General features: G+C 47.8%; 1 protein-coding gene across 1 annotated transcript in view; it reads left to right on the top strand.

Moving 5' to 3' along the window:
* TOP2A (DNA topoisomerase II alpha) overlaps positions 1-15085 on the top strand; it is a 208611-nt gene that overhangs the window by 90085 nt on the left and 103441 nt on the right. The window contains exons 11-13 of the mRNA XM_063959788.1: positions 266-404; positions 14355-14512; positions 14704-14829. Of these exons, the coding sequence (XP_063815858.1) occupies positions 266-404; positions 14355-14512; positions 14704-14829 (423 nt within the window). The remainder of the gene's footprint in view (positions 1-265; positions 405-14354; positions 14513-14703; positions 14830-15085) is intronic.

Raw genomic sequence — 15085 nt, 5'->3', positions numbered from 1 at the left:
CTTACCCGGGATTCAAATTGCCTCCCTTATTGTGTACGCTCGTCCGGGCACAGTACCTAACTGGAGTCTGGAGGAGGGTCATAGGGGGAGGAGCCAGTGCACACCACCTGATCTGGTAAAAGCTTTACTTTTTTGTGCCCTGTCTCCTGCGGAGCCGCTATTCCCCATGGTCCTTTCAGGAACCCCAGCATCCACTACGGACTCCGAGAAATAGAATTATCGGTAAGTAAATTCTTATTTTTATGCTTACATTATTTTGTTTCAGGCAACAGGCTGTGGCATTGTGGAAAGCATCTTAAACTGGGTTAAGTTTAAGGCTCAGTCCCAGCTGAATAAGAAATGCTCTGCAGTGAAGCACACAAAGATCAAGGGAATCCCTAAACTGGATGATGCTAATGATGCTGGTAATTTTCATAGCAAAAAAGTTTGTTTTGAAGCTTAATCAAATGATGTCCACGACTACTTAGCTGCTCCCATAAAGGTTTTTTTTTATGTATTTAACGTTCTATATTCTGACCATCTATCAACACTTCTATGTAGGGTTTTGTAGTCAGGGCACAGAAGCTGTGCACCTTAAGGGTAACTACATGAAGGCTGCTGCTGCTTTAATTGCCATGGAGTTGGGCTGGATTTTGTGTTTTTGGGTCTGTTTTCTTCTTAGGGGGGGGGGGGGGGGGGTGTTGTTGACAGCTCCTTTTGTCTGTCAGCTCCTGTTGTCTGTCCAGCAGTACTACTGTAGATGCAGCTATTGTATTCGGATGTCCCCTCCCTACGTGGCCCATGCTGTTGTAGGCTTCCTGCCACAATAGGGACCAGTTTGCAACACATGATTATACTACAGGTATTAACTTTGCCAACAGGAGGGTTTCTCTCTCTCTCTCTCTCTCTCTCTCTCTCTCTCTCTCTCTCTCTCTCTTTAATCTTTAGTTAAGTGGGTACCCTTCTTAGAGCTAAAGCTACAAGGGACCAAGTAGTCAACAGGGCTCTTGCATATGGACAATGGGCAGATGATGTATTAAGTAGTGATGTGCACCGGAAATTTTTCGGGTTGTAGATTCGGTTCCGCGGCCGTGTTTTGGATTCGGACGCGTTTTGGCAAAACCTCCCTGAAAATTTTTTTGTCGGATTCGGGTGTGTTTTGGATTCATGTGTGGAATTATATGCCAGTAGCAATGGCCTACTACTATATATACTGCGCACAACTGAAATGCACCACAGGTATGGATGGATAGTATACTTGACGACACAGAGGTAGGTAGAGCAGTGGCCTTCCGTACCGTACTGCTATATATACTGGTGGTCACTGGTCAGCAAAACTCTGCACTGTATTCCTCCCATATATATACTGGTGGTACCCAGTCCCCACAATAAAGCAGTGTGAGCACAGATATGGAGTGTTTTTCAGGCCGACAACGTATACTGGTGGTCACTGGTCAGCAAAACTCCTCCTATATAATACAGCTGCTCCCCAGTCCCCACAATTAAGCAATAAGCACAAATATTTCTCTATCGTCCTAAGTGGATGCTGGGGTTCCTGAAAGGACCATGGGGAATAGCGGCTCCGCAGGAGACAGGGCACAAAAAAGTAAAGCTTTTACCAGATCAGGTGGTGTGCACTGGCTCCTCCCCCTATGACCCTCCTCCAGACTCCAGTTAGATTTTGTGCCCGAACGAGAAGGGTGCAATCTAGGTGGCTCTCCTAAAGAGCTGCTTAGAGAAAGTTTAGCTTAGGTTTTTTACTTTACAGTGAGTCCTGCTGGCAACAGGATCACTGCAACGAGGGACTTAGGGGAGAAGTAGTGAACTCACCTGCGTGCAGAGTGGATTTGCTGCTTGGCTACTGGACACTAGCTCCAGAGGGACGATCACAGGTACAGCCTGGATGGTCACCGGAGCCGCGCCGCCGGCCCCCTTGCAGACGCTGAAGAGAGAAGAGGTCCAAAATCGGCGGCTGAAGACTCCTGAGTCTTCATAAAGGTAGCGCACAGCACTGCAGCTGTGCGCCATTTTCCTCTCAGCACACTTCACACAACAGTCACTGAGGGTGCAGAGCGCTGGGGGGGGCGCTCTGAGAGGCAAATAAAAACCTTATTAGAGGCAAAAAATACCTCACATATAGCCCACAGAGGCTATATGGAGATATTTAACCCCTGCCTAACTTCAAAAATAGCGGGAGACGAGCCCGCCGTAAAAGGGGCGGGGCCTATCTCCTCAGCACACAGCGCCATTTTCTCTCACAGAAAAGCTGGAGAGAAGGCTCCCAGGCTCTCCCCTGCACTGCACTACAGAAACAGGGTTAAAACAGAGAGGGGGGGCACTGATTTTGGCGATATTGTATATATATAAAAGATGCTATAAGGGAGAAACACTTATATAAGGTTGTCCCTATATAATTATAGCGTTTTTGGTGTGTGCTGGCAGACTCTCCCTCTGTCTCCCCAAAGGGCTAGTGGGTCCTGTCCTCTGTCAGAGCATTCCCGGTGTGTGTGCTGTGTGTCGGCACGTGTGTGTCGACATGTATGAGGACGATGTTGGTGAGGAGGCGGAGAAATTGCCTGTAATGGTGATGTCACTCTCTAGGGAGTCGACACCGGAATGGATGGCTTATTTAGAGAATTACGTGAGAATGTCAACACGCTGCAAGGTCGGTTGACGACATGAGACGGCCGACAATCTATTAGGACCGGTCCAGGCGTCTCAGAAACACCGTCAGGGGTTTTAAAAACGCCCATTTACCTCAGTCGGTCGACACAGACACAGACACGGACACTGAATACAGTGTCGACGGTGAATAAACAAACGTATTTCTCATTAGGGCCACACGTTAAGGGCAATGAAGGAGGTGTTACGTGTTTCTGATACTACAAGTACCACAAGAAAGGGTATTATGTGGGAGTGGAAAAAACTACCTGTAGTTTTTCCTGAATCAGATAAAATAAAATGAAGTGTGTGATGATGCGTAGGGTTACCCCGATAGCAAATATTGGCGTTATACCCTTTCCCGCCAGAAATTAGGGTACGTTGGGAAACACCCCTTAGGGTGATAAGGCGCTCACACGCTTATCAAGTGGCGTTACCGTCTCCAGATACGGCCGCCCTCAAGGAGCCAGCTGATAGGAAGCTGGAAAAATATCCTAAAAAGTATATACACACATACGGTGGTTATACTGCGACCAGCGATCGCCATCAGCCTGGAGATGCAGTGCTGGGTTGGCTTGGTCGGATTCCCTGACTGAAAATATTTTATTCATGTAGAGCATTTAATAGGATGCATTCTATATATATGTATGTGAGATGCACAGAGGGATATTTGCTCTCTGGCATCAAGATAAGTGCGTTGTCCATATCTCCCAGAAGATGTCAGGGACACGACAGTGGTCAGGTGATACAGATCCCATACGGCAGATGGAAGTATTGCTGTATAAAGGGAAGGAGTTATTTGGGGGTCGGTCCATCGGACCTGGGGACCACAGCAACAGCTGGGAAATCCAACCTTTTTTACCCCAAGTTACATCTCAGCTAAAAAAGACACCGTCTTTTCAGCCTCAATCTTTCCTTTCCCATGAGGGCATGCAGGCAAAAGGCCAGTCATATCTGCCCAGACATAGAGGTAAGGGAAGTAGACTGCAGCAGGCAGCCCTTTCCCAGGAAAAGAAGCCCTCCACCGCGTCTGCCAAGTCCTCAGCATGACGCTGGGGCCGTGCAAGCGGACTCAAGGTGGAGGGGTAGTCTCAAGAGTCTCAGGGCGCAGTGGGATCACTCGCAAGTTGACCCCTAGATCGTACGAGTATTATCCCAGGGGTAAAGATTGGAGAGTCGAGACATCTTCTCCTCGCAGGTTCCTGAAGTCTGCTTTACCAACGGCTCCCTCCGACAGGGAGGCAGCATTGGAAACAATTCACAAGCTGTATATCCAGCAGGTGATAATCAAAGTACCCCTCCTACGACAAGGAAAAGGGTATTATTTTTCCACACTATATTGTGGTACTGAAGCCAGACGGCTTGGTGACACATAGTCTAAATCTAAAATGTTTTGAACACTTACATAAAAGGTTCAAATCGAGATAAAGTCACTCAGAGCAGTGATAGCGAACCGGAAAAAAGGGGACTATATGGTGTCCCTGGACATCAAGGATTACCTCCATGTCCAAATTTTGTCCTTCTCATCAAGGGTACCTCTGGTTCGTGGTACAGAACTGTCAATATCAGTTTCAGACGATGCCGTTTGAATTATCCACGGCACCCCGGGCCTTTTTACCAAGGTAATGGCCGAAAAGATGTTTCTTCAAAGAAAAAAGGCATCTAAATTATCCCTTACTTGCACGACCTAAAAAGGGCAAGTTCCAGAGAACAGTTGGAGGTCGGAAGAGCACTATCTAAAGTAGTTCTTCGACGGCACGACTGGATTCTAAATATTCCAAGAATCGCAGCTGTTTTCCGACGATACGTCTGCTGTCCCTAGGGATGATTCTGGACACGGTTCAGAAAAAGGTTTTTCTTCCCGAGGAAAAAGCCAAGGAGTTATCCGACCTGTCAGGAACCTCCTAAAACCAGGAAAGGTGTCTGTACATCAATGCACAAGAGTCCTGGGAAAAATGGTGGCTTTTTACGAAGCAATTCCATTCGGCAGATTCCATGCAAGAATTTTCCAAAGGGATCTGTTGGACAAATGGTCAGGGTCGCATCCTCAGATGCACCTGCGAATAACCCTGTCGCCAAGGACAAGGGTATATCTTCTGTGGTGGTTGCAAAAGGCTCATCTATTGGAGGGCCGCAGATTCGGCATACAGGATTTGATCCTGGTGACCACGGACGCCAGCCTGAGAGGTTGGGGAGCAGTCACACAAGGAAGAAACTTCCAGGGGGTATGGACGAACCTGGAAAAGTCTCTTCACATAAACATTCTGGTACTAAGAGCAATCTAAAATGCTCTAAGCCAGGCGGAACCACTCCTGCAAGGAAAACCGGTGTTGATTCAGTCGGACAACATCACGGCGGTCGCCCATGTAAACAGACAGGGCGGCACAAGAAGCAGGAGTGCAATGGCAGAAGCTGCCAAGATTCTTCGCTGGGCGGAGAATCACGTAATAGCACTGTCAGCAGTGTTCTTCCCGGGCGTGGACAACTGGGAAGCAGACTTCCTCAGCAGACACGATATTCACCCGGGAGAGGGGGGTCTTCATCCAGAAGTCTTCCACATGCTAATAAACTGTTGGGAAAGACCAATGGTAGACATGATGGCGTCTCGCCTCAACAAGAAACTGGACAAGTATTGCGCCAGGTCAAGAGATCCACAGGCAATAGCTGTGGACGCACTGGTAACACCTTGGGTGTACAAATCAGTATATGTGTTTCCTCCTCTGCCTCTCATACCAAAGGTATTGAAGATTATACGGTGAGGAGGAGTAAGAACAATACTAGTGGCTCCGGATTGGCCAAGAAGGACTTGGTACCCGGAACTTCAAGAGTTGGTCACGGACGACCCGTGCCCTCTACTTCTGAGAAGGGACCTGCTACAACAGGGTCCCTGTCTCTTTCAAGACTTACCGCGGCTGCGTTTGACGGCATGGCGGTTGAACGCCAGATCCTAAAAGGGAAAGGCATTCCAGAAGAAGTCATTCCTACCTTGATTAAGGCAAGGAAGGAAGTCACCGCGAAACATTATCACCGCATTTGGCGAAAATATGTCGCGTGGTGCGAGGATCGGAGTGTTCCGACGGAGGAATTTCAACTGGGTCGTTTCCTACATTTCCTACAATCAGGATTGTCTATGGGTCTCAAATTGAGATCTATTAAGGTTCAAATTTCGGCCCTGTCAATATTCTTCCAAAAAGAATTGGCCTCAGTTCCTGAGGTACAGACTTTTGTTAAAGGAGTACTGCATATACAGCCTCCTGTGGTGCCTCCGGTGGCACCGTGGGATCTAAATGTAGTTTTAGATTTCCTCAAATCCCATTGGTTTGAACCATTGAAAAAGGTGGATTTTAAATATCTCACATGGAAAGTGACTATGTTACTGGCCCTGGCTTCCGCCAGGAGAGTATCTGAATTGGCGGCTTTATCTTATAAAAGCCCTTATCTAATCTTCCATTCGGATAGGGCAGAACTGAGGACTCGTCCGCATTTTCTCCCTAAGGTGGTATCAGCGTTTCACCTGAACCAACCTATTGTGGTGCCTGCGGCCACTGGCGACTTGGAGGACTCCAAGTTGTTGGACGTTGTCAGAGCCTTAAAAATATACATTTCAAGGACGGCTGAAGTCAGAAAATCTGACTCGCTGTTGATACTATATGCACCCAACAAGTTGGGTGCCCCTGCTTCTAAGCAGACGATTGCTCGTTGGATTTGTAACACAATTCAACTTGCTCATTCTGTGGCAGGCCTGCCACAGCCTAAATCTGTTAAGGCCCATTCCACAAGGAAGGTGGGCTCATCTTGGGCGGCTGCCCGAGGGGTCTCGGCATTACAATTCTGTCGAGCAGCTACGTGGTCGGGGGAAAACACGTTTGTAAAATTCTACAAATTTGATACCCTGGCAAAAGAGGACTTGGAATTCTCTCATTCGGTGCTGCAGAGTCATCCGCACTCTCCCGCCCGTTTGGGAGCTTTGGTATAATCCCCATGGTCCTTTCAGGAACCCCAGCATCCACTTAGGACGATAGAGAAAATAAGAATTTACTTACCGATAATTCTATTTCTCGGAGTCCGTAGTGGATGCTGGGCGCCCATCCCAAGTGCGGATTATCTGCAATACTGTACATAGTTATTGTTAACAAATTCGGGTTATATTGTTAAGGAGCCATCTTTACGAGGCTCTTTCTGTTATCATACTGTTAACTGGGTTTAGATCACAAGTTGTACGGTGTGATTGGTGTGGCTGGTATGAGTCTTACCCGGGATTCAAATTGCCTCCCTTATTGTGTACGCTCGTCCGGGCACAGTACCTAACTGGAGTCTGGAGGAGGGTCATAGGGGGAGGAGCCAGTGCACACCACCTGATCTGGTAAAAGCTTTACTTTTTTGTGCCCTGTCTCCTGCGGAGCCGCTATTCCCCATGGTCCTTTCAGGAACCCCAGCATCCACTACGGACTCCGAGAAATAGAATTATCGGTAAGTAAATTCTTATTTTTTGCATCAAGAATTCAAGATTAATAAACGGAGAGGACGCCAGCCACGTCCTCTCCCTAACATTTCCAATGCACGAGTGAAAATGGCGGCGACGCGTGGCTGCTTATATAGAATCTGAATCTCGCGAGAATCAGACAGTGGGATGATGACGTTCGGGCGCGCTCGGATTAACCTAGCCATACGGGAGAATCAGAGTATGCCTCGGATCCGTGTAAAATGGGTGAAGTTCGGGGGGGGAGGGGGGGGTGTTCGGTTTCCGAGGAACCGAACCCGCTCATCACTAGTATTAAGCCTGGAGAAGCAATAAGGCAGTAATAAAGAAGTGATAAGTGGAAGGTCATAATGCACCAGCCAATCGGCTCCTAACTGTAATTTCTCTGACGTCCTAGTGGATGCTGGGAACTCCGTAAGGACCATGGGGATAGCGGGCTCCGAAGGAGGCTGGGCACTCTAGAAAGATTTATGACTACCTGGTGTGCACTGGCTCCTCCCACTATGACCCTCCTCCAAGCCTCAGTTAGATCTTGTGCCCGGCCGAGGTTGGATGCACACTAGGGGCTCTCCTGAGCCCTTAGAAAGAAAGTATAGATTTAGGTTTTTTATTTTCAGTGAGACCTGCTGGCAACAGGCTCACTGCAGCGAGGGACTAAGGGGAGAAGAAGCGAACTCGCCTGCTTGCAGCCGGATTGGGCTTCTTAGGCTACTGGACACCATTAGCTCCAGAGGGATCGACCGCAGGCCCAGTCCTTGGTGTTCAGTCCAGGTGCCGCGCCGCCGTCCCCCTTACAGAGCCAGAAGCAAGAAGTTGTCCGGAAAAACGGCGGCAGAAGACATCAGTCTTCACCAAGGTAGCGCACAGCACTGCAGCTGTGCGCCATTGCTCCTCATACACACTTCACACTCCGGTCACTGAGGGTGCAGGGTGCTTGGGGGGGGGGGGGGGGGGGGCCCTAAGCAGCAATAAAAACACCTTGGCTGGCAAAAATACCACAATATATAGCCCCAGAGGCTATATATGTGGTAAATACCCCTGCCAGAATCCAGAAAAAAGCGGGAGAATAGGCCGCGGAAAAGGGGCGGAGCTATCTCCCTCAGACACACTGGTGCCATTTTCTCTTCACAGTGCAGCTGGAAGAAAGCTCCCCAGGCTCTCCCCTGTAGTTTTCAGGCTCAAAGGGTTAAAAAGAGGGGGGGCACAAAATTTAGGCGCAATATTGTATATACAAGCAGCTATGGGGGAAAATTCACTCAGTTATAGTGTTAATCCCCTCATTATATAGCGCTCTGGTGTGTGCTGGCATACTCTCTCTCTGTCTCCCCAAAGGGCTTTGTGGGTCCTGTCCTCAGTCAGAGCATTCCCTGTGTGTGTGCGGTGTGTCGGTACAGCTGTGTCGACATGTTTGAGGAGGAGGCTTATATAGTGACGGAGCAGATGCCGATAAATGTGATGTCGCCCCCTGTGGGGCCGACACCAGAGTGGATGGTTAGGTAAAAGGTATTAACCGACAGTGTCAACTCCTTACATAAAAGGGTGGATGAAGTAACAGCTGTGGGACAGTCGGCTTCTCAGCCTGTGCCTGCCCAGGCGTCTCAAAGGCCATCAGGGGCTCAAAAACGCCTGCTCATTCAGATGGCAGATGTCGACACGGAGTCTGACTCCAGTGTCGACAAGGTTGAGACATATACACAATCCACTAGGAACATCCGTGACTTGATCCCGGCAATAAAAAAAAAAAAAAGTTACACATTTCTGACATTAACCTCTAAAAATGGGTTTTTATGTTTGGGGAGAAAAAGCAGGCAGTGTTTTGTTCCCCCATCAGATGAATAAATGAAGTGTGTGAAAAGCGTGGGTTCCCCCTGATAAGAAACTGGTAATTTCTAAAAAGTTACTGATGGCGTACCTTTTCCTGCCAGAGGATAAGTTACGCTGGGAGATATCCCCTAGGGTGGATAAGGCGCTCACACGGTTGTCAAAATAGGTGGCACTGCCGTTTTAGGAACGGCCACTTTGAAGGTACCTGTTGATAAAAAGCAGGAGGCTGTCCTGAAGTCTGTATTTACACACTCAGGTACTAGACTGAAACCTGCAGAGCGTGCTGCTGCAGCGTGGTCGGTGACCCTGTCAAACATACTAGTTTGCTAACATGAGAACATATTAAAGACGTCGTCTTATATATGAGGGATGCACAGAGGGATATTTTGCCGGCTGGCATCCAAAATGAATGTAATGTCCATTCTGTCAGGAGGGTATTAGAGACCTGTCACTGGACAGGTGATGCTGACCTTAAAAGGCGCATAGAGATTCTGCCTTATAAGGGTGAGGAATTATTTGGGGATGGTCTCTGGGACCTCGTATCCGCAGCAACAGCTGGGAAGAAATATTTTTACCTTAGTTTTCCTCACAGACTAAGAAAGCACTGTATTATCAGGTACAGTCCTTTCGGCTTCAGAAAAGCAAGCGGGTCAAAGGCGCTTCCTTTCTGTACAAAGACAAGGGAAGAGGGAAAAAGCTGCACCAGTCAGCCTGTTCCCAGAATCATAATTCTTCTCTCGCTTCCTCTGAGTCCACAGCATGACGCGGGGGCTCCACAGGTGTAGCCAGGTACGGTGGGGGGCCGTCTCAAAAATTTCAGCGATCAGTGGGCTCGCTCACAGGTGGATCCCTGTTTCATTCAAGTAGTATTTCAGGGGTACAAGCTGGAATTCGAGATGTCTTCCCCCCCCCCCGCCGTTTCCTCAAATATGCCTTGCCGACAACTCCCTCAGGCAGGGAGGCTGTGCTAGAGGCAATTAATAAGCTGTATTCCCAGCAGGTAATACTTAAGGTGCCCCTACTTCAACAAGGACGGGGTTACTATTCCACACGGTTTGGGGTACCGAAACCGCATGGTTCGGTGTGACCCTTCTTTATATTTAAAATCCTTGAACACATGCATAAAAAAATTCAAGTTCAAGATGGAATCGCTCAGGGCGGTTATTGCAAGCCTGGACGAGGGGGATTACATGGTATCCCGGGACATCAAGGATGCTTACCTGCATGTCCCTATTTACTATCCTCGTCAGGAGTACCTCAGATTTGTGGTACAGGATTACCATTACCAAGTCCAGACTCTGCCGTTTGGACTGTACATGGCACCGAGGGTGTTACCAAGGTAATGGCCGGAATGATGATACTCCTTCGAAAAAGGGGAGTTTTAATTATCCCGTACTTGGACAATCTCCTTATAAGGGCGAGGTCCAAGGAGCAGTTGCTAGTCGGGGTAGCACTATTTTGGAAAGTGCTACAACAGCACGGTTGGATTCTAAACAGTCCAGAGTCACAGCTGGTTCCTACGACACGTCTACTGTTCCTGGGGATGGTTCTGGACACAGACCAGAAATAAGTGTTTCTCCCGGAGGAGAAAGCCAAGGAGCTGTCATCTCTAGTCAGACCTCCTGAAGCCAAAACAGTTATCGGTGCATCATTGCACGCAAGTCCTGGGAAAAATGATAGCTTCCTACGAAGCAATCCCATTCGGCAGGTTCCATGCAAGAACTTTTCAGGGGGACCTGTTAGACAAGTTTCTTCCCTGTGTGACTGCCCCCCAGCCTCAAAGGCTGGCATCCATGGTCACTAGGCCCTAGTCCTGTATGTCGAACCTGCGGCCCTCTTGAAGATGGGCACTCTGCAGCCACTACAGTAGAGATACCCTGGTCCTTAGAGACAGGGTTATCAGTTACACGGTAGAAGAGTGTAAAAAGAGAGGGGGGTCACATAATTAGGCGCAAAAATCAATATAAACAGCAGCTACTGGGTTAACATTAAGTTACTGTGTTATTCCTGGGTTAATAGCGCTGGGGTGTGTGCTGGCATACTCTCTCTCTCTCTCTCTCTCTCTCTCTCTCTCTCTCTCTCTCTCTCTCTCTCTCCCCAAAGGGCCTTATGGGGGAATTGTTTTCAGATGAGCATTCCCTGAGTGTGTGGTGTGTCGGTACGTGTGTGTCGACATGTCTGAGGTAAAAGGCTCCCCTAAGGAGGATATAGAGCAAATGTGTGAGGGTGTCTCCGTCGGGTGATACCCTGGCTGAGGAGGACCTTGAGTTTGCTCATTCGGTGCTGCAGAGTCATCCGCACTCTCCCGCCCGTTTGGGAGCTTTGGTATAATCCCCATGGTCCTTACGGAGTTCCCAGCATCCACTAGGACGTTGGAGAAATAAAGAATTTACTCACCGGTAATTCTATTTCTCGTAGTCCGTAGTGGATGCTGGGCGCCCATCCCAAGTGCGGATTGTCTGCAATACTTGTATATAGTTATTGCCTTACTAAAGGGTTATTGTTATGAGCCATCTGTTCGTGAGGCTCAGTTGTTGTTCATACTGTTAACTGGATATAGTATCACGAGTTGTGCGGTGTAATTGGTGTGGCTGGTATGAGTCTTACCCGGGATTCCAAATCCCTTGCTTATTGTGTCAGCTCTTCCGGGCACAGTTTCCCTAACTGAGGTCTGGAGGAGGGGCATAGAGGGAGAAGCCAGTGCACACCAGGTAGTCCTAATTCTTTCTTAGAGTGCCCAGTCTCCTTCGGAGCCCGCTATTCCCCATGGTCCTTACGGAGTTCCCAGCATCCACTACGGACTACGAGAAATAGAATTACCGGTGAGTAAATTCTTATTTCTTAAATTCTTAAAATACTGTCATCATCGAGTAGCTTTCCCAGACGTGACAAGTCTTTGTGGAGTGTCGCAATTGGATATGTTGGCGTCGAGGAGATTGTTCCCGGTTAAGGGACACTCAGGATATAGCAGCGGACATCCTTGTGACACCGTGGGTGTTTTTAGTCGGTCTAGGTGGCTTCTCCGCTTTCACCTTTCTGACAGTGGTAAGAGTAAGATGATTGAAGGTTCCGATGATCCTCTGAAATCCGGTCTAACCAGCGAGGGTTGGCTATCCAGTTTTTCGTGGTTTACTCATAGAAAATTACTGCCCTCTTCCTTTACGTGAGGTAATGTTACAACAAGATCGGGGCGTGTATCAGGACTTACCGCGGCTGCGTCTAACGGCAGGGTGGTTGGATGTCGTATCCTAAGCCGAATGGGTGTTTACCAGTGAGGTCGTTTCTTCACTTATTCATTCTAGGAAAGAACTGAAGGCACAGCGTTAGCACCGTTGTTGGAGTAATTATGTGTCTCGGTGTGTATCCAGGAAGGCTCCTATGGAGAACTTTCAGCTAGGTCGTGCTTATCCATACTTTACAAGCCGATGTGGAGGCAAGCCTAATAATTTTCTTTACGAAATTTCTCTTGGGAAAGTGGTCAGGCTATTGGCTTTGACGTCCGCAAGGCAGGTGTCGGAAGTGGTGTTTTTGTCTCACAAGAGCCTTGTTTTTTGTTTCAGGTGGATAGAGAGAAATTGGGTACTCGGTTGGTAGTTCTACCAAGAGTGGTTTCTGGGTTTCGCAGAAATCGGCCTATTTTGATGCCGGGGGTTACTTAGGCATTAGCTGGTTCAAATTCCCTTGATCTAGCCAGGGATTTGAGTATGTAGGTCATCAATTTGGCTCAGTTGGGAGAAACAGAGGCCCTATTTGTCTGGTATGTTCCCAGCTTACTTTGGGAGACTGCGTTATGCAGTTCGTTACATGCTGGATCTGTGATGCGGTTTGGCATGTTCGTTCTAAGGCTGCTTTACTGTCACCGAAGTCGGTGGAGGTTCCTTCTTTTGGGAAGAGGGGCTTTTCTGGGGCGAATGCCCGAGGAGTCTCGGCGGTTCAACTTTGCCGAGCGGATTCTTGGTCGGGGTCAAACGCTTTTGCGATGCTCTACAAGTTTGATACCCTGATTTTTGGGGACCTTATGTTTGCTCATTCGGTGCTGCAGAGTCGTCCGCACTCTCCCGCCCGTTTTGGAGCTTTGGTATAAACCCCATGGTCCTTTTGGAATCCCCAGCATCCTCTAGGACGTATGAGAAAATAGGATTTTGGTACCTACCGGTAAATACTTTTCTCTTAGTCCGTAGAGGATGCTGGGTGCCCGTCCCAGTGCGTACGGTGTCTGCAGTTATTGCTTTTGGTTACACCCTGGGGGTGTGTCTTCTCCGTCTGGCGGTTGCTACCGTTGTTCATGTCATAGCATGCGGGGTCGTATTTTTGCTTCTGTGGACACACGGGTTGTGTTACATATTCTCTCAGCATGTGGCTGTGTTTTGTTCATGCCGTTGGCTGGTATTCTACTGAATGCCACGTTCTACGGTGTGTTTGTGGTGTGAGCTGGTATGACACTCACCGTGTTTATAACAATAAATTCTTTCCTCGAAATTGTCCATCATTCCTGGGCACAGTTTTCTAACTGAGGTCTGGAGGAGGGGCATAGAGGGAGGAGCCAGTTCACACCCAGTTTAAGTCTTTGTAGTGTGCCCAGGCTCCTGCGGATCCGTCTATACCCCATGGTCCTTTTGGAATCCCCAGCATCCTCTACGGACTAAGAGAAAAGGATTTACCGGTAGGTACCAAAATCCTATTTTTTTTTTGTACCCGCAAAGTGAGTGCCGCAGCTCATTTCTACACGTGAAGAGAGATGTATGTTCTCGCTTGTTGAACACTTTTCTCGAAGTCCATGGGGGGGGACACTGATAACACGGCCCCGACACAGTGGACGTCAAATAGGTGAACTTATAACAGTGCAAGCCAGGGGTCTTCCATGGACTTCGAGAAAAGGATTTATCAGGTAAGAACATAAATCTTGTTTTCTCTATAATCCAGGGGGGGATACAGGAATGATACTAAGATGTCCCAAAGCTGTCCCTCTAAAGGAGGGGGCGCTTCTGAGCCACTTGTCTGACTTTTTTTATTTTATTTTTTTGTCGGTCACTGTTACAGCATGTATTTCTATTTTATCTTTTGGGCCCTACACACTGGCCGACATCACTGCATGATATGAATGATCTCGTTCATTAATGAACGAGATAACGTTCATATCGTGCAGTGTGGAGGCACCAGCTATTAACGATGCGCGGCCCCGCGCTCGTTCATCGCTGGTGCCCTGCCGGCTGTGCATGCAGGCCAATATGGACGAGATCATCCATATTTGCCTGCACGTCTACGGAGCCGGGTGACGGGGTGAGTGAAGAAACTTCACTCCCCCCCCTATTAGACCTATTTAGGAAAATTACTTTTCTGCAATTTATGTAATAAAAGAGAACTAGTTAAGTGTACTTATAAAGTTCACATTTATTTATTTCAATTCCAGGCAGTAAACACTCCACAGATTGCACTCTAATTCTTACTGAAGGAGACTCAGCCAAGACATTGGCTGTTTCCGGCCTTGGTGTGGTTGGGAGAGATCGGTATGGTGTGTTCCCACTGAGGGGCAAACTTCTCAATGTCAGGGAAGCTTCACACAAGCAGGTGAGATGAAATTAATTTATTCAAGAAGTCTTTCAAGTGGAGACATTATTTGGATGGATGTTTGTAGACTTCCAATCAGCAGAAAAACTAAGCTTTCAGCCAGCTACATTACAAATTTTAGTGTGCAGACTGTTCTTACGCACTGGCTTTTGGTGCTATTTGCAGAGTTTACATATGTTTTTGTCTTACAGATTATGGAAAATGCAGAGATAAACAACATAATCAAAATTGTGGGTCTGCAGTATAAGAGAGATTATGAAGACGCGGAGTCCCTGAAAAGCCTTCGTTATGGAAAGCTCATGATCATGACAGATCAGGTGAGACCTTCTTGTTACCTGGGGATAGAACTGGTCAAATATAGGTTAAATTTAAAGACCTTAATTTTGGGAGAATGATTTTACTTGCAATTTAAAAAAGTAAAATGTAAGAGGAAAAGGTATATTGAGTAAATATTGCTGTGAATAGTCCATGTTGAAGTATATATACTCTGTAGCCATTGCATATAAGGTACAACCCTGTGGATTCTATGGACCTCGAAGAAAAAGTTAAAGGCAAGTTTTAACATAACTCTTA

This window comes from Pseudophryne corroboree, chromosome 3, assembly GCF_028390025.1.
Source record: "Pseudophryne corroboree isolate aPseCor3 chromosome 3, aPseCor3.hap2, whole genome shotgun sequence".
Classification (NCBI taxonomy): Eukaryota; Metazoa; Chordata; class Amphibia; order Anura; family Myobatrachidae; genus Pseudophryne; species Pseudophryne corroboree.
Note: the sequence above shows the minus strand (reverse complement) of the source record. Positions and strands in the feature narration are given on the sequence as shown.